The 14,682-nt window shown below is 36.9% G+C and overlaps 1 protein-coding gene across 1 annotated transcript; it reads right to left on the bottom strand.

Annotated features, from left to right (window-relative positions):
• Positions 1-3,943: 3,943 nt before the first annotated feature.
• On the bottom strand, positions 3,944-12,779 carry LOC132650631 (vomeronasal type-2 receptor 116-like; the record flags this gene model as incomplete). Its single annotated transcript, XM_060375979.1, has 3 exons — positions 3,944-4,830; positions 8,560-8,565; positions 12,662-12,779. Coding segments are annotated over 3 exons (1,011 nt in total), but the record flags the coding sequence as incomplete, so codon positions are not given.
• Positions 12,780-14,682: the final 1,903 nt, after the last annotated feature.

Raw genomic sequence — 14,682 nt, 5'->3', positions numbered from 1 at the left:
AAAGATACTTTGATTTATCCAACCTTGTTTTTACTTCGACGTGATAATGATTGTATGTTCAATAATAATGGTAACTTATATTGCTGATCCTTTTACATGGAAACAACTCTCACCCTGACTGAGACATAAAAAAATAATGTCTCCAGTCAAAACATCAATCATACATGGCCAATAAATCCTTGGCTATAATATCTTCAAAAATTTCATTATGCCATTATTTAAATTTGCGTAAATAAAATTGGCTTACAGTCTAGTTTCATCCTGCACATTTCATACATTCATAATTTTAGAACTGTATGATGTTTGTGAGAAATTATATGTGTTCAGAACAAAAGGACTGGACACTGGAGATGCTGGATCAAACCTGACAGAATCCTCTTTCCAGCACGCTGAGACCTTAACATATCTATTCCAGCATCTTGCATGTTCCAGCATTCTGCTTGTTCCTGCCTCAACTGCTTCAATTGCTGTTTCTCATCAATATTTCAATATTATTTGGTGATATTTGACAAAAAAGTGGGCTTCTTCTTCAGACTATGTTATCTGAACTGAAATTTCTAGGCTAGGTGTATGAGCGAACATACCTGTAGGGTAAGCAGTCAGGAGGCAGAGGCAGGAGGATCACATTGCCAGACACATTTTTAAGAAGGAATTTATGGTATTAATTTGTTGGTGGTCCCATCATTATTTCATTCATTCTTCATTCCTTCCTTCCGATTTATTTATTTATTTATTTATTTATTCATCCACCCATTTATTTATTTATTTATTTATTTATTTATTTATTCATTCATTCATTCATTATACAGTGTTCAGCCTACATGTACACCTGCAAGCCACCAGAGGGCACCAGATCTCACTATAGATGGTTGTGAGCCACCATGTGGTTGCTGGAAATTGAACTCAGGACCTTTGGAAGAACAACCAATGTTCTTGTCATATGAGCCCAACCCTGGTCCTACTTTGTTTTAGCTCATGTTCCATAAATTTTCTTAAACATAAATGAATGTGTAAGACATTAAGAAATGTCTTAATGATTCTTTACTATGGTCACACATAAGTTTGAACAAATACTGCTGAGTTCATCTCAAGAGCTCACGTCACCATGTGGTGAATTAAATTTATCATTGTGTTTTCAGGATGATAACTATTTCTTACCTATGACCACTAGGAAGCTGTAAGCTGCCTTAGCTGATCAAACTGGATGGATGAGTAAACAGCAGCTTTTAAGCCAGCCTTGTGATCCTTGTGATCCTCCTGTCTCAGCCTTCTGAATGCTAGGGTTCCAGGGTTGGGCTGCTAAAGTGAGAACAATGAAGCAAATGATACATTTATCTGTTTGCGTGGGGGGGGGGAATTATCACATTTTTACATTTCCAAACTTTATATGCATGACATATCTCCCACTTTTAATAAAATATTAAAATGTGTCACTCTGTCATGTAGCCTTGACAATCCACAAATATGCCCTTGATTTTTTCTGTTGCCATCTGTTGCTGCTCAGGGGGCTAACTGGTTAGTCTGGTTTGTGGCCCCTTGGAGAAAACTAACTTTAAAATTTATTATTAGTATAATTTAAAGAGGTAGTGAGTGTTCTTTTTGGAGGGAGGGGAACTTTATTGATGATCCATAGTGTATTATTTTTTTCTTTGAAAATTTATTATTTGTAGAGTATTCTGCCTGCATACCAGAAAAGGGCACCAGATCTCACTATAGATGTTTGTGAGCCACCACATGGGTGCTGGAAATCAAACTCAGGACCTTTGGAAGAGAAGCCTGCACTCTTAAGCTATGTGATGTCTCTCCAGCCCCATCATTTATTATTATTATTATTATTATTTTAATTTTTACTGATTCATTGTACATCCCTGTCATAGACCCCTCCCTCCTCTCCTCCTGGTTCTACACTCCCTGTTTCCCCTATCTGGCTCTCAGAGAAGGGGATCAACCCTCCCCTGTGTTCACCCACCCATGCCACCATATCAAGTCGCATCAGGACTCAGTGCATCCTCTTCCCCTGTGGCATGGCAAGGTAGCCACAACAGGGGAATGTGATAGAAAGCTAGCTTGTGGGTCAGGGTGCATTCATATGTGTGTTGGTCCTGCTGTGTTTAAAAGACCTTGTTACCCTCGTGTCCTTCATCCCCTCTGGTGCTTACACTCTGCACACAGAGGTCCTTGAGCCCTTGAGAGGGAATTGCTGGAGACATCTCATTTAGGGTGGAATGGTCTAAGGCCTCTCACTGTGAATCAATTGGTTTTGGGTCTCTGTATTTGTTCCCATCTGCTGCAGGAAGTTTTCTATGATGGCCGAGCAAGGCACCGATCTGTGAGTATGGCTGCTCCTTTAGCACAACCATAGCATTTACATTTCTCTGATGTCCCTGGCCTGTGTAGACTTAGGTTCCCTGCCACCCAAGCCATGTTGGATCAAGGTTCCTTTTCATGGAGTGAGCCACCTGAAACCCAACCAGATATTAACTGGTCACTTCCATGAAATTCGTGACACAAGCACACCAGCAAATCTTGTATGCAGGTTATCATTGGAGACTGAAGGGTGTATGGCTGGATTGGTATGTACTTTCCTCTTTTGGTGGACTATGGTGAATGTTAAGGGAAACACGAGCACCCACAAGCATGCATGCCATGTCTTCAATGTCTTATGTATTGTTGAAAAAGCAGGCACTTGAGAATAACTATAAAGTTATGCTCCAAGAATCTGACACTTGGTGGAAATTAAACTTTCAGGAGTTACCATGGCTCCTCTTCATTTTCCTAGTTCCTCCTGTATCATGTTATTTTCAGGTATTTCAGACCGAACAAAAAACATATTTTCAGGCTGGAAATGGACTGTAGTTTTCAGGTTAGATGGCAGTAGCATAAAATTTGGTCAGTGGTGAACTATACTTATCTGTGTGCATTATTGAAAATATCTAGATTGCAACATGTTTATATTCATGAATGGACTTACATGTATTATAGGGATTTTATGTAGATAATTCACAGTATGATTGCTTAAAACTCTTTCAAAAATTTACTATTATTTCACCCACTTCCTTTTTTTATATTTATCCTCCTTCATAATTATAGTACCTCCCCTGGTTTATTTCAATCGGATCAATTGTATCTGCCATTGTATTGCTTACCCACCATGCCTTCTTGTTTCTATAGTTATTCCATGATGAATACTCACAAATCAACATTTGGAGCTAGATGCCCCAGAGTAGAGAATGAAATATATTTGTCTTCTGGATATGGGTTACTTAAATTATGTTTGTTTTTTTTTTACTTACATCTATTTATATGTATGATATTTATCATGATAAACATATTTATGAGTTTCCATTTCTACCTATTGTGAACAGAATAGCAACGAAGGTGACTGAACAAGTATTTGTAGAGTGGGATGTCGAGTCATTTTTACGTATGTCAAGGAAAAGAGAGCAGAGTCAGGCAGCAGATTTATAATTTCTGTTTAGAAAATTCTCTACTCTGATTTCTGGAATGGCTCAACTGTTTAAAAGACACACCACCAACCCCTTTCCAGAAATTGATTTTCATGCTTGGTCTATAAAAGAACCTCAGATATCACCCAAAGCCCTGTATACTCCCTAAAATAACAAAGAAAACAAGTATTTGTTCATATACTGTTTATCTCAATTACTTTCATGTAACTACATTTTGAATATGTATATTTTCCAAAAATTAATAAATAACATGCATAACTTACTAAAATGTGTTTTCAGCAGCAGCTTTTATTCTAAAATAGAATGTCTGTGACTGTTCGACAAAGTGAGGGGCTCTTATGTTTGTTTAAATATACATTTAAGAAAAAGTTACTTAAAAGTGGGTAAATAATTTAATTTTAGTATACTAATGAGTTTTATTAGAAAAAAGAAAAGTAATACATCAAAATGATCATTTTTATTTGCTATTTTTTGTTTTTAATAAATCTCAAAGAGTTTTTATCAGGTCTTAAGAGAATAATGTAGCACTTAGGGAAGAAGATGCACCCCAGCAGCCCTGCACTAGAGGCCAATATGGAGAAGACCTCCACAGCCACGACGGCTTTGCCCTTGGTGCTCTGGTAGACAGGGATGAAGATGACCCAGACACTGAGGAAGACCAGCATGCTGAATGTCAGGAACTTGGCCTCACTGAATGTGTCAGGCAGGTTCCTTACCAGGAAAGCCACAGTGAAGCTGCCTAAAGCCATGGTCCCTAAGTAAGCCAGCACACAATAGAAAGCAGTAACTGAGCCCTTGTTGCATAAAATGATGACATGAGCATGTTCAGAGTGTTCATCTGAGTCAATGTAGGGAGGCGAGATTCCCAGCCAGACTCCAGAAAGAATAAGTTGGATCAGGACACAGATGGGAATGACAGTATTATAGACGCCTGAGACAAACAACCTTCTCATTGTTCTTCCTGGCTTCATGACCTTAAAAGCCAGAATTACAGTTATAGTTTTTGCCAAAACAGTGGAAAGAGCCAAGGTGAACACAAGTGCAAATGTTATTTGTTGCAGTATGCAGGAGACTATGTTTGGGCGTCCAATGAAGAAAAAGGAGCAGAAGAAGCAGAGGAGGATGGAGATGAGCAGGATGTAGCTGAGAGTCCGGTTATTGGCCTTAACAATTGCTGATTCTCGGTGTTTGAGAAAGATCCCCAGAACTGCAAGTGTGCTGATAGAGAAGCACAGAGCTGTGCAGGCCAGAGCAATGCCCAGAGGATCCTCAAAGGAAAGGAAGGTCACTGCCTTGGGCAGGCAGTGGTTTCTCTCAGGGTTTGGGTACTCTTGACTTGGGCAAGGGATGCACTCCTGCTGATCTGTGTGGAGAAATTGGATCAACATTTCACCTTATATAAGTATCTATTCATTGCACATTTAATTCATTAAAGTGCTTTCGAATGATGTGTGTACCCTGGTATATTCTGCATCCTGTTTATTGCCAAGGACACGAACTCTTTACAATTCGCATTCCTATTGTTTATCTTGTTTAATTAACAATAAGATTTCTGCTCAACAGCTTATCACTGTTTCTTTGGGGCACTGAAAACTATTTTATTTATATTCAGATAAAGTAATACTGTTACGTATGCCTTCAAATGATTTTTTTACACTTTGAGTTTCTAAATACGTGTACGTTGTGTTTTGATGACATCAATGTATAAAAATGCACTTCCTTGTTTCCATCATCATGGGTTCTTCTCATTTTTCTTGTTATTCACTGTTTCAGTGGATATTTGTTATCCCACTCCTATAATTTTTCTAAGGTAACATGGGAATAATTTAGGTCCCACCTCCATGACCTATGGAACAGTTTCTGATTTGGCAATAAATATACAACACTTGCATCAACAAACTCCCGCTATAATCTCAGACCAATCTTTACCTATCTCAGCTGTGGAAGTTGCAAATAAATTTCTATAGTCTTTGATATCCTTTGATTCAGGAGAGGACTCTTTGATTTTCATTATTAAGTCCAGAATAATCCTGGGAATTGTTCTAATTTTCACTCTTGTTCTTACAGTAATATTCTTAAGACTAAAAAATGACCTACATGTCATAAATACCATAAATATACAAAATGTTAAATCAGAAAGGGAGAATGACAAAGCCATATTCACTGAAATTGTTGAGAGTCATGAAGCCGGTACAGTTATTGGTGCTATTCCAGCAAAGCTGAGCAGATTGTTACAATCATTGTTCTTCTATTTCTAACTTCTGTTTTTTTTTTTTTTGTGTGTGTGTGTGTGTGTGTGTTTGTGTGTTTTGCATTACTGGGGTATTTCTGCACTAAGATTCAATTTCTGTTTTTTTTTTTTTTTTTCTACAGAGAAATTATGTCTGAGTCATTTTTTAAATTAGGCATTTTAAATTAATTATAGTTTCTTCACTTTGTATCTTAGCTGTAGCACCCTTGCTCATTCCCTCCACACCTTCCCATGCTCATCTCCTCCCATACCCCTCTCCAAGTCTTCTGATAGGGAGGTCCTCCTCCCCTTCCCACTGATCCTAGCCTATCAGTTCTCATCAGGACTGGCTGCATTGTAAGGGTACCAGGGACTCCCTATGACATAAACTCAGTGGCTGGCTCTTTGATCACCTCTCCTTAACAGGGAGCAGCCTTACCAGGCCATAGAGGAAGACAATGCAGCCAGCCCTAATGAGACCTGAGCCTTATGATAATACTAAACTTAACATTATCTATCCACTGTTTTAAAATCTTTGTGACCTGGAGATTGTTAAGCAGAGTTAAGCAGAGAGAGAGTTGAGGCCATTATTTCAGGAGTTTTTTTGGGTATATGTCCCTAAACAGTATATTGGTACAGGGTAAACAGAGGCAATGTGACTACCCTGAGAGGCCTGGAGATTCATGTATAGGTTTAAGATCCTTTATTATAAGCTTAGAGCTCCTGGAAAATGTAGTTTAATGATGGAAGGTCACAGAGGGTACACTCCTGACAGAATAAAACTTAGTAAATAAGATAGATTGACTTAAATAAACTTTTTCTAGTTTGTAGCATAGATGGTGATACATATAGTAAAGGGAGCTATTTATTTGTATTTGCTGTGCATAAAAAGACCAGTTAAAGTATTTTCTGTTTCTCTGGACTGCACTCATACTGCAAACAATGCCAGCCTAAAAGCACACTTTCACATATTAAATGTGTTTTCTTTGAAGGAGACATTCTTTAGATTATTTAGAGTAGAGTTATAGGGCTAATAATGATGATCAAATATGTTCTGTGTGTACTTTTTAAATTGTAACTGAGCTTTTATTCCTGCATAATAAAAAAAATCAAACACCCATTCTGTACCACTTGTATAATCATTAATCGGTGTTCGCACTGTGAAACTTGTATAAACAAGAAGAGCCTTGTCAACAATAAGTCAGAGACAAAGAAAGGTCTGAATTTTAGACGTCAGCTGCTAGAGTACCCTGACCACTTGAGCTGACTAACTTCCTCTCATTGCTGACCCCTCATCTGCTCTCTGGAGCACCCTGTAGGCAAAGACCTCTCTTTTCCATGCTCAGAATTGCCCCACAGAAAGGCTCCTGGCACAAGCTCACAGAGAATGAACTCCCAACAATAGAGCATGCATGGGACAGATATGGGATCTCTGCACATACATAACAGTTGTGAAGCTTGGTCCTTATGGGGACACATAACAGAAAGACCAAAGCTGTCTCTGACTCTTTTTCTCCTAATTTTACTGCCTTGTGTAGTCTCAATAACAGAAGTTGTGCTGAATCTTATTTCAACTTTATATGCCAAGGCTGATTGATATCCATAGGGGACTTCTTTTTTTTTTTAAAGAAAGGGAAGAGGGGCACATTAGGTTGGTAGGTGAGGTGAGAGGGAGGGTCTGAGAGGACAGGTGTGAGCAGATGCTGCGATAGTACACAAATTAATAATATAATAAAAAGAAATAATATTGTAATGAAAATGAGTGAAACAGAAACAAAGAAAACAATACATACAATTAACCAAAGGAAGAGCTGGCTCTTTCTGAAGATAAAGAAAATTGACAAACCTATATATCAAGTGAATTAAGGAAAAAATTGAGTACTTAAAGGAAATTACAGAAAAAAAAACATTACTACAGAATTCAATGAAATTCAGACTATTCTAAGGAAATATTTTTAAAACATACTATATTCTAGTCAGCTTAAAAATGGTCATGAGATGGATGTTTTAGATTTAGTCAAGCAACCATTATTCAAAGATATATTCAACAATAATTCAGCAACCTAAATAGAACTAAACAGACCCAAGTGTAAATTCAAAAGATCAGAAAAGGCTCCCACCCAAAAAAGAAAATGATGAAAGATCAAAACAAGGAGACTCCAATATGGTTGAGACCAGTGTGCACCATATCTGAGGGGCAGAGATTCAGAGATTCTGAGACCAGTGTATGGACAGGTGGCTAGATCCAGAGCATCAAATTTGCTGCTTCCTTTTCTAGACAGGTCGTCCAGAAAATGGAGTTGATCTGATCCAGGCTCTCTGTGGCCATCTCACGGAGTCAGGAGTAGCAAAATTTGGGCCACCTGCCCCTTCACATATTCCAGTGAGTTTGGATCCCCATATCCAGGGACAGTTTGCTCTAGCAGCCAGAATTCGGATTCCTCCTGCTCCCTGTAGAGCAGCTTCAGGATTTCTTGGAGAGCATCCAAGCCACCAAGCCACTGTACTACTGGTCATCCTGTGGACACGAGGTGAGCAATAAAATTACAGGGATCCCAGATCCAAGAAGAAAAATCTCAGAGGAATCTGAGTACAGGGAGCACCATTTGGGGCAGGCCTGCAAGTGGCAGCCCAGCTTTATTCTGAGGAATCCAGGGATGCCACTTGAGGCACCTGCACCTTGATAATGATGAGCACCAGTACCTGCACCCCAAAATTCATGGTTCCATTGCATGCACACACTTGTCTTCAATTCACCAGTCCCTACATGTTTATGTGTCCATATGCTGCCATGTGCTTTGCCCTTCAAGGTGCTGGCATCTGAACTGCCAGTATCCATTCTTGAGCCACTGCACATTTGACATCTTCCTGAATACTACTCTAAACTCCAAAGACAGGAAGATCCAGTCTTTGCTGCAGTTTCCAAGAAGAAACAGGTAAGGCTACAGACAACCAGATGGCTAAAGGCCAGCATAGAAATGCAGTCAACAAAAACTGGGACATCCTGGCTCCACCAGAACCCACCCCCAAGAGCAATGAATATTCTAATACAGCTGAAACACAGAAAAAGCACATTAAATATATGTTTATGCAGTTATTAGAGACATATAAAAAGGAAAAGAACAAATGTTTCAAAGAAATACAGGGCAAACAAAGAGAGGCCATCAAAGACAAGAAACCACAATTAAACAGGTGAAGGAAATTATTAAAATTATTCAATTCTTGAAAACAGAATTTGAATCAATAAGGAAACAAACAAAAACCCTGGAGATGGACTATGTAGAGAATAGATCAAGTACCACAGAGATAAGCATCATCCACAAAATATAAGAAATGAAGGAGAGAATCTCAGGCATTGAAGATACAATTGAAGAAACTGATCTATCTCTCAAAGAAAACATACAATCAGAAAAGTTCAAGGACTCCATGAAAATGTGAAACCTAAGAAAAATAGGAATAGACTAAATAGATGATTCCAGGCTCCAAGGTACAGAATATATTTTTAATAAAATCGTAGAAAAAAATTTCTCCAACCTTAAGAAAGAGATAACCTTAAACATACAAGAGGCTTACAGTACACTAAATAGACTAGAACAGAAAATTTTCTTGCCATAAAATAATCAAAGCAATTAATCTACACAACGAAGAAAAGTATGTCAAAAGCACGAACGAAAAAGATCAAGTGACATATAAAGGCAGACTTATCAGAATCACACCTGACTTTCCAACAGAGGCTATGAAACTCAGAAGGGCCTGGGGGATGTCATGTAGATGCGAAGAGACCACAGATGCCAGAGCAGGCTACTGTACTCAGCAAAATTACAATCAACAGAGATGGAGGAATCAAGATATTCCATGACAAAACTAAATTAAACCAATGTCTGCACTATCCCTGACCTTGAGAAGCTACTAGAAGGAAAACTCCAACCCAATGAGATCAACTACACCCACAAAACACATGATATAGATAACTTCAGAACAAAAATAAAAAGAAAACAAACACACTATCAACAATAACACCACAATAAATGGAGCTCATATTCATTGGTGACTAGTATCTCTCAACATCAATGGAATCAGCAATCTAATAAAAAGACACATGCTAACAGAATAGTTATGGAAACAAGATCCAACATTCTGCTGCATACAATAAACACACTTCAGCCCAAAAGATAGACACTACCTTGGAGTAAAGTGCTAGAAAAAGGTTTTCCAATCAAATGGACCCAAGGAGCAAGTGGCAGTATAATCTTAATATCTAATAAAAAGTCTTCCTACCAAAATTAATCAAAAGAGAAGTGAAGGATACTTCATTCTCATTACAGAAAAATCCACCATGAGGACAACAATATCTTGAACAACTATGCCCCAAATAGAAGGGCACCTGAATTTTGTAAAAGAACCATTATTAAAACTTCAACCACACATCAGTCACAACACAGTAATAATGGTAAAGTTCATTACCTCACTCTCACCAAGTGACAGATCATTGTCACAGAAGCTAAAGAGTGAAGTAATGAAGCTTACATAGGTCATGAATCAAATACCTAATAAAAGTCCTCAAATATTTTCACCCAGGCACTAATATGCCTTCTTCTCTGCAAATCAAGGAACTTTCTCCAAAATTGAACATAAATTCAGGCAAAAAGCAAGTCTTAACGCATACAATAAGACTGAAATAATCCCTTGGATCCAATTACACAACCATGTTCTAAATTTGTACTTCAACAATGACAGAAAAAGCAAAATGCCTACTCATACACATGGGACCTAAACAACTCTACTCAATGACAGGTGTCATGGAAGAAATAAAGAAAGTATTTAAAGATTTCCTAGAATTCAATAAAAATTAAAGCACAACATGCCCAAACTTATGGGACACAATGAAAGCAGTGCTAAGAGAAAAATTCATAGCACTAAGTGCCTTCGTATAGGAATTTGAGACATCTCTTACAAGCAATCTAATGACACAACTGAAAGACCTAGAATAAAACAAGATGTAGACAGGGCCAAGAGGAGTAGAGGTCTGGAAATAATAAAAATCAGTGCTGAAATCAACATACTATAAATGAAATGATTCAATGAATCAACAAAACCAAGAGCTGGTTCTTTGAGAATATCAAACAAAGAGACAACCTCTTAGCCAAAGTAACTAAAAGGCAGAAAGACACTATCCAAATGAACAAAATAAAAAAGGAAAAGAATGATAGAAGTACAGAAATCGAAGGAATCATTAGGTCTTACTTCAAAAGTGTATACATCGCAAAAATTTAATATCTATATAAAATGGACAATTTTTGTGATAGATTCTACTTACCAAAGTTAAACCAAGATCAGGTAAATAAAACATCCTATCTTCCATAAGGAAAGAGAGGAAGTCATCAAAAGTCCCCATCCAAAATACCCAGGGCCAAATGGTTTCAGCTCAGAATTTGATCAGACCTTCAAATAAGAGTAAATACCAATGCTCTTCAAACTATCCCACAAAAAGAAACAGAAGGAACATTAACAAATTGATTCTATGAAGATGCAGTCACATCACAGTCAAGACCCCAGAAAGACATGAACTTCAGACCAATTTCCCAAATGAACACTGACACAAAAACCTCAGTAAAATACTTGCAAACTAAGTACAAGAACACATAAAAGATATCATCCACCACTGTCCCATAAGCTTTATCCCAGGTATGCAGGAGTGGTCCAGTCTATAGAAATCCATCAATTTAATCCACCACATAAACAAACAGAAGGGTAAGAATTCCATGATCATATCCATAGAAGCCAAAAATCCAACACCTGTTCATGTATAAAATTTTGGAGAGATCAGGGACACAGATCACATATCTAAACATAGTAAAGTCAATATACAGCAACCCTACAGAAAACATTAACCTAAACAGAGAGAAACTCAAATCAATCCCAATTGAGGACTTCTATTAGGTATTTGATTCATGACCTATGTAAGCTTCATTATTTCACTGAAATCAGGGACAAGGTATGGCTGCCTGCTCACTCCATATCTTTTTAACATAGGGATTGAAGTCATGTGTCACTCTGCAAGGAATTTAACCCATGATAGCTTTAGAACTTAGAATTAATTTTCAACATTTGATCATTTGCAATAATACATAAAAAATTCTGCTTGTATTATGGTTGTCTAAGGATTGGCCTTTTTAATATAATAAATAGTTGATTCTCGTCATTATATTAATGTATTTTCCTTCTGACTTTTTATTTTCTTGTAAAAATTTTCATTTTAAAAATAATATAATTACCTCACTATGCTTCTTCTTTTTCATTTCTCTAAATGTTCTCCTGGACCCACCTTATATTTATTCACTCTCAAATACATAGCCTCTTTTCTTATTAAATATGTTTGTGTCTTTGTGTGTGTGTTTGTATATAACAATGCAACCTGCTCATTCCATATGATGTTACTTATATACGTTATCACACAGTTGACCACAACACTAAACAGGCAGCCATGTTTTCATTTACAAAGACTTGCTTTTTTTCTATTGTTGATACTGAAAATGACAACTGTGTTGTAAATGCAGTTCAGTTTCTTGTACATTCAGAAACAATCAGACGTAGTTTTCCTGGAGTTACTTTGAGGCAAGAATCATTAGGCTTGTTAAACACAGAAATACAAATAGATCCTGGACAACTGGAGATCTCATATTTAATGGGGAACACTGCAAGAGCTGGTACACTGCAAGAGCTAAGATGGCACTTCCATGCACCAAAAGGCAGGTTTTTAAAAGTAGCGAGCATATGACACATTAGCATGAGAATTGCTACTCTAAACTTCACACATTATGTGGCTTCCGCAATGATTAATAATGGATTAAGGGATGAATGTTAGAGACATAGGGAACAGCACTACATTATGACACCAAAGTCACTTCTTAACTTTCCCCCTCTGCATTCCCAAACATTTTGAGTAAAAGTATTATTTTTCTACCTGTCTGGTTGGAAATGTGCTGCTCTGGACAAAATGCACAAGAAAAACAGCAGACCGGTCTGTCTTTTTGTAGAACTTTCCAGAATCCTGGACCACAGCTCTGTGTACATACAGATTGAGGAGTCTGAAAGCAACACAGAAAAACTGGTCATGATATTGAACATCAGTTTAAAATAGTTTAGGCTAAATACACATAACCTATGAAAATTGTATTTGTTTATGAGGAACTCTGAGGTTTTAATGTGGGAATGTAGAATGGAGATTTAAACTTACTATGCTTTTCAATACTAAATGTTCAACATCCCTTTATATGACCAAACCATGACTCACTACTGCCTAGCCTGTGTGAAATGTATAGAGCATCATCATATTCTCTTCTGTGATGCAGCCAGCCAGAACTCATTTTATTGTATGAATTTTGGAACAGTTGGTTTTTAAGACAAGAATCCAATCATACTTGCCTCCAGGCACACTTGTTTCTACCTTTATATTTCCAGTCTTGTAGTAACACCCATGCACTCTGATTCAGTTGCAAAAGGAAGTTTAATTTTCTCATGAAAATGGTTTTGCCATTGGTGAATTATAATCTGTTACTGTGACTTTTACCCTTGACTCCCAATGTTAGTGATTGTTCTTTGCCTTTCTTTTCAAACGTTAGTGTAGTCATCAAATGGGATTTCAGCAGTTGCATTCTTAGATAATCACATAACTAATAAAATTCTAATGCAATTTTAGTTTGTTATATATTAGAAATTTTGTAGGACAGGAAATATTTCTATCTTAGACCTCTTTTCTGCCTTGGTTTGGATTCAGTTTCTGTCTAATATGTACATATTAACAGAAATGTGTTTCTGGATAACTGGATCAGCTGTTAAGAGTGCATACAACTCTTGCACTGAAATATGAGTTCAGTAACTGACACACATTTTGGGCAGCTCATATGCATTGTTTACAGAAATGTCTTGTGTCCAAATCCATAATTTATTGTTTATGCTACCTCACAACATTGTGGAATTATTGATATGCTTGAACATAAGTTGTGTGAATGGAAGAATGCTTGAGCATCAGCTAACCTGTATAATTAACATATGTGAAGATTTCATAAGTTTGTGTGCATGTGTATGTTTACATATAGAAACACTCATACATGCCACTATATCACCATGATCTCTCAATTATTCATTCACTGCATTATGAACAAACACAAACATTCAATTCATCTAATTCTAGCTAAGGAATTAACTGACCTTATGTGTGCATTTGTATGTGTATTTATGTATACATACATATATGTAATTCTGAAATATTGGTTCATTTCTGATTTAAAGTAATCAAACAGAACTAAAGAGATGTTTTAGTATTTAACATGCTTGCCACATAAGCAGAAAAATGTGAATTTGATCATGATGAAAGGATGGAAGACAAGATGGGTGCAGAAAAATGGGCCTGTAATCCAAACTTTATGATCATGAAGACAGAGAGAGAACCTAGGTAATGCTGGCCACTGAGTTCAGCAAAATCCAAAAGTAAGGGTTTCACACGGATAAAAATAAAGTTGACATTAACTGAAGAAGATAACCACAGTTTACTGTGGACTTAAGAAGCACATGTGCTCGGGTGTATGAACACCCACAAACAAGCTCACAGTCACAATAGAGCTAAGAATTAAAATTTCACAATTATTTTAAAAGTTCAAAGAATCATTATACAATCATTTTTTATAATTCTTTACAAATAATTCCCTTCATATTAAATATTGAAAAATTTCCAGACCTGTTTATAGTTGCTTGGCCATTGAATCAGAACTTCATTGATGAAAAAGCCTTGATCTTGTGAACTCTTGAAGACAAACTCTCCCACTTTAAGTAATAGTGCATTTTGAAAACTATATGCAATAAAGTTTTGTATATCATACATTTCCCTAATATTCTTGTTCTCTTCAAAGCTTATTTCATCTCCAGCAGGATTTATAAATTTAATTTTCCTCAGAAATGGATGAAGCTGAAGAGAGACATCATATG

The sequence above is a fragment of the Meriones unguiculatus genome (genome assembly GCF_030254825.1).
Source record: "Meriones unguiculatus strain TT.TT164.6M chromosome 13 unlocalized genomic scaffold, Bangor_MerUng_6.1 Chr13_unordered_Scaffold_28, whole genome shotgun sequence".
NCBI lineage: Eukaryota > Metazoa > Chordata > Mammalia > Rodentia > Muridae > Meriones > Meriones unguiculatus.
Note: the sequence above shows the minus strand (reverse complement) of the source record. Positions and strands in the feature narration are given on the sequence as shown.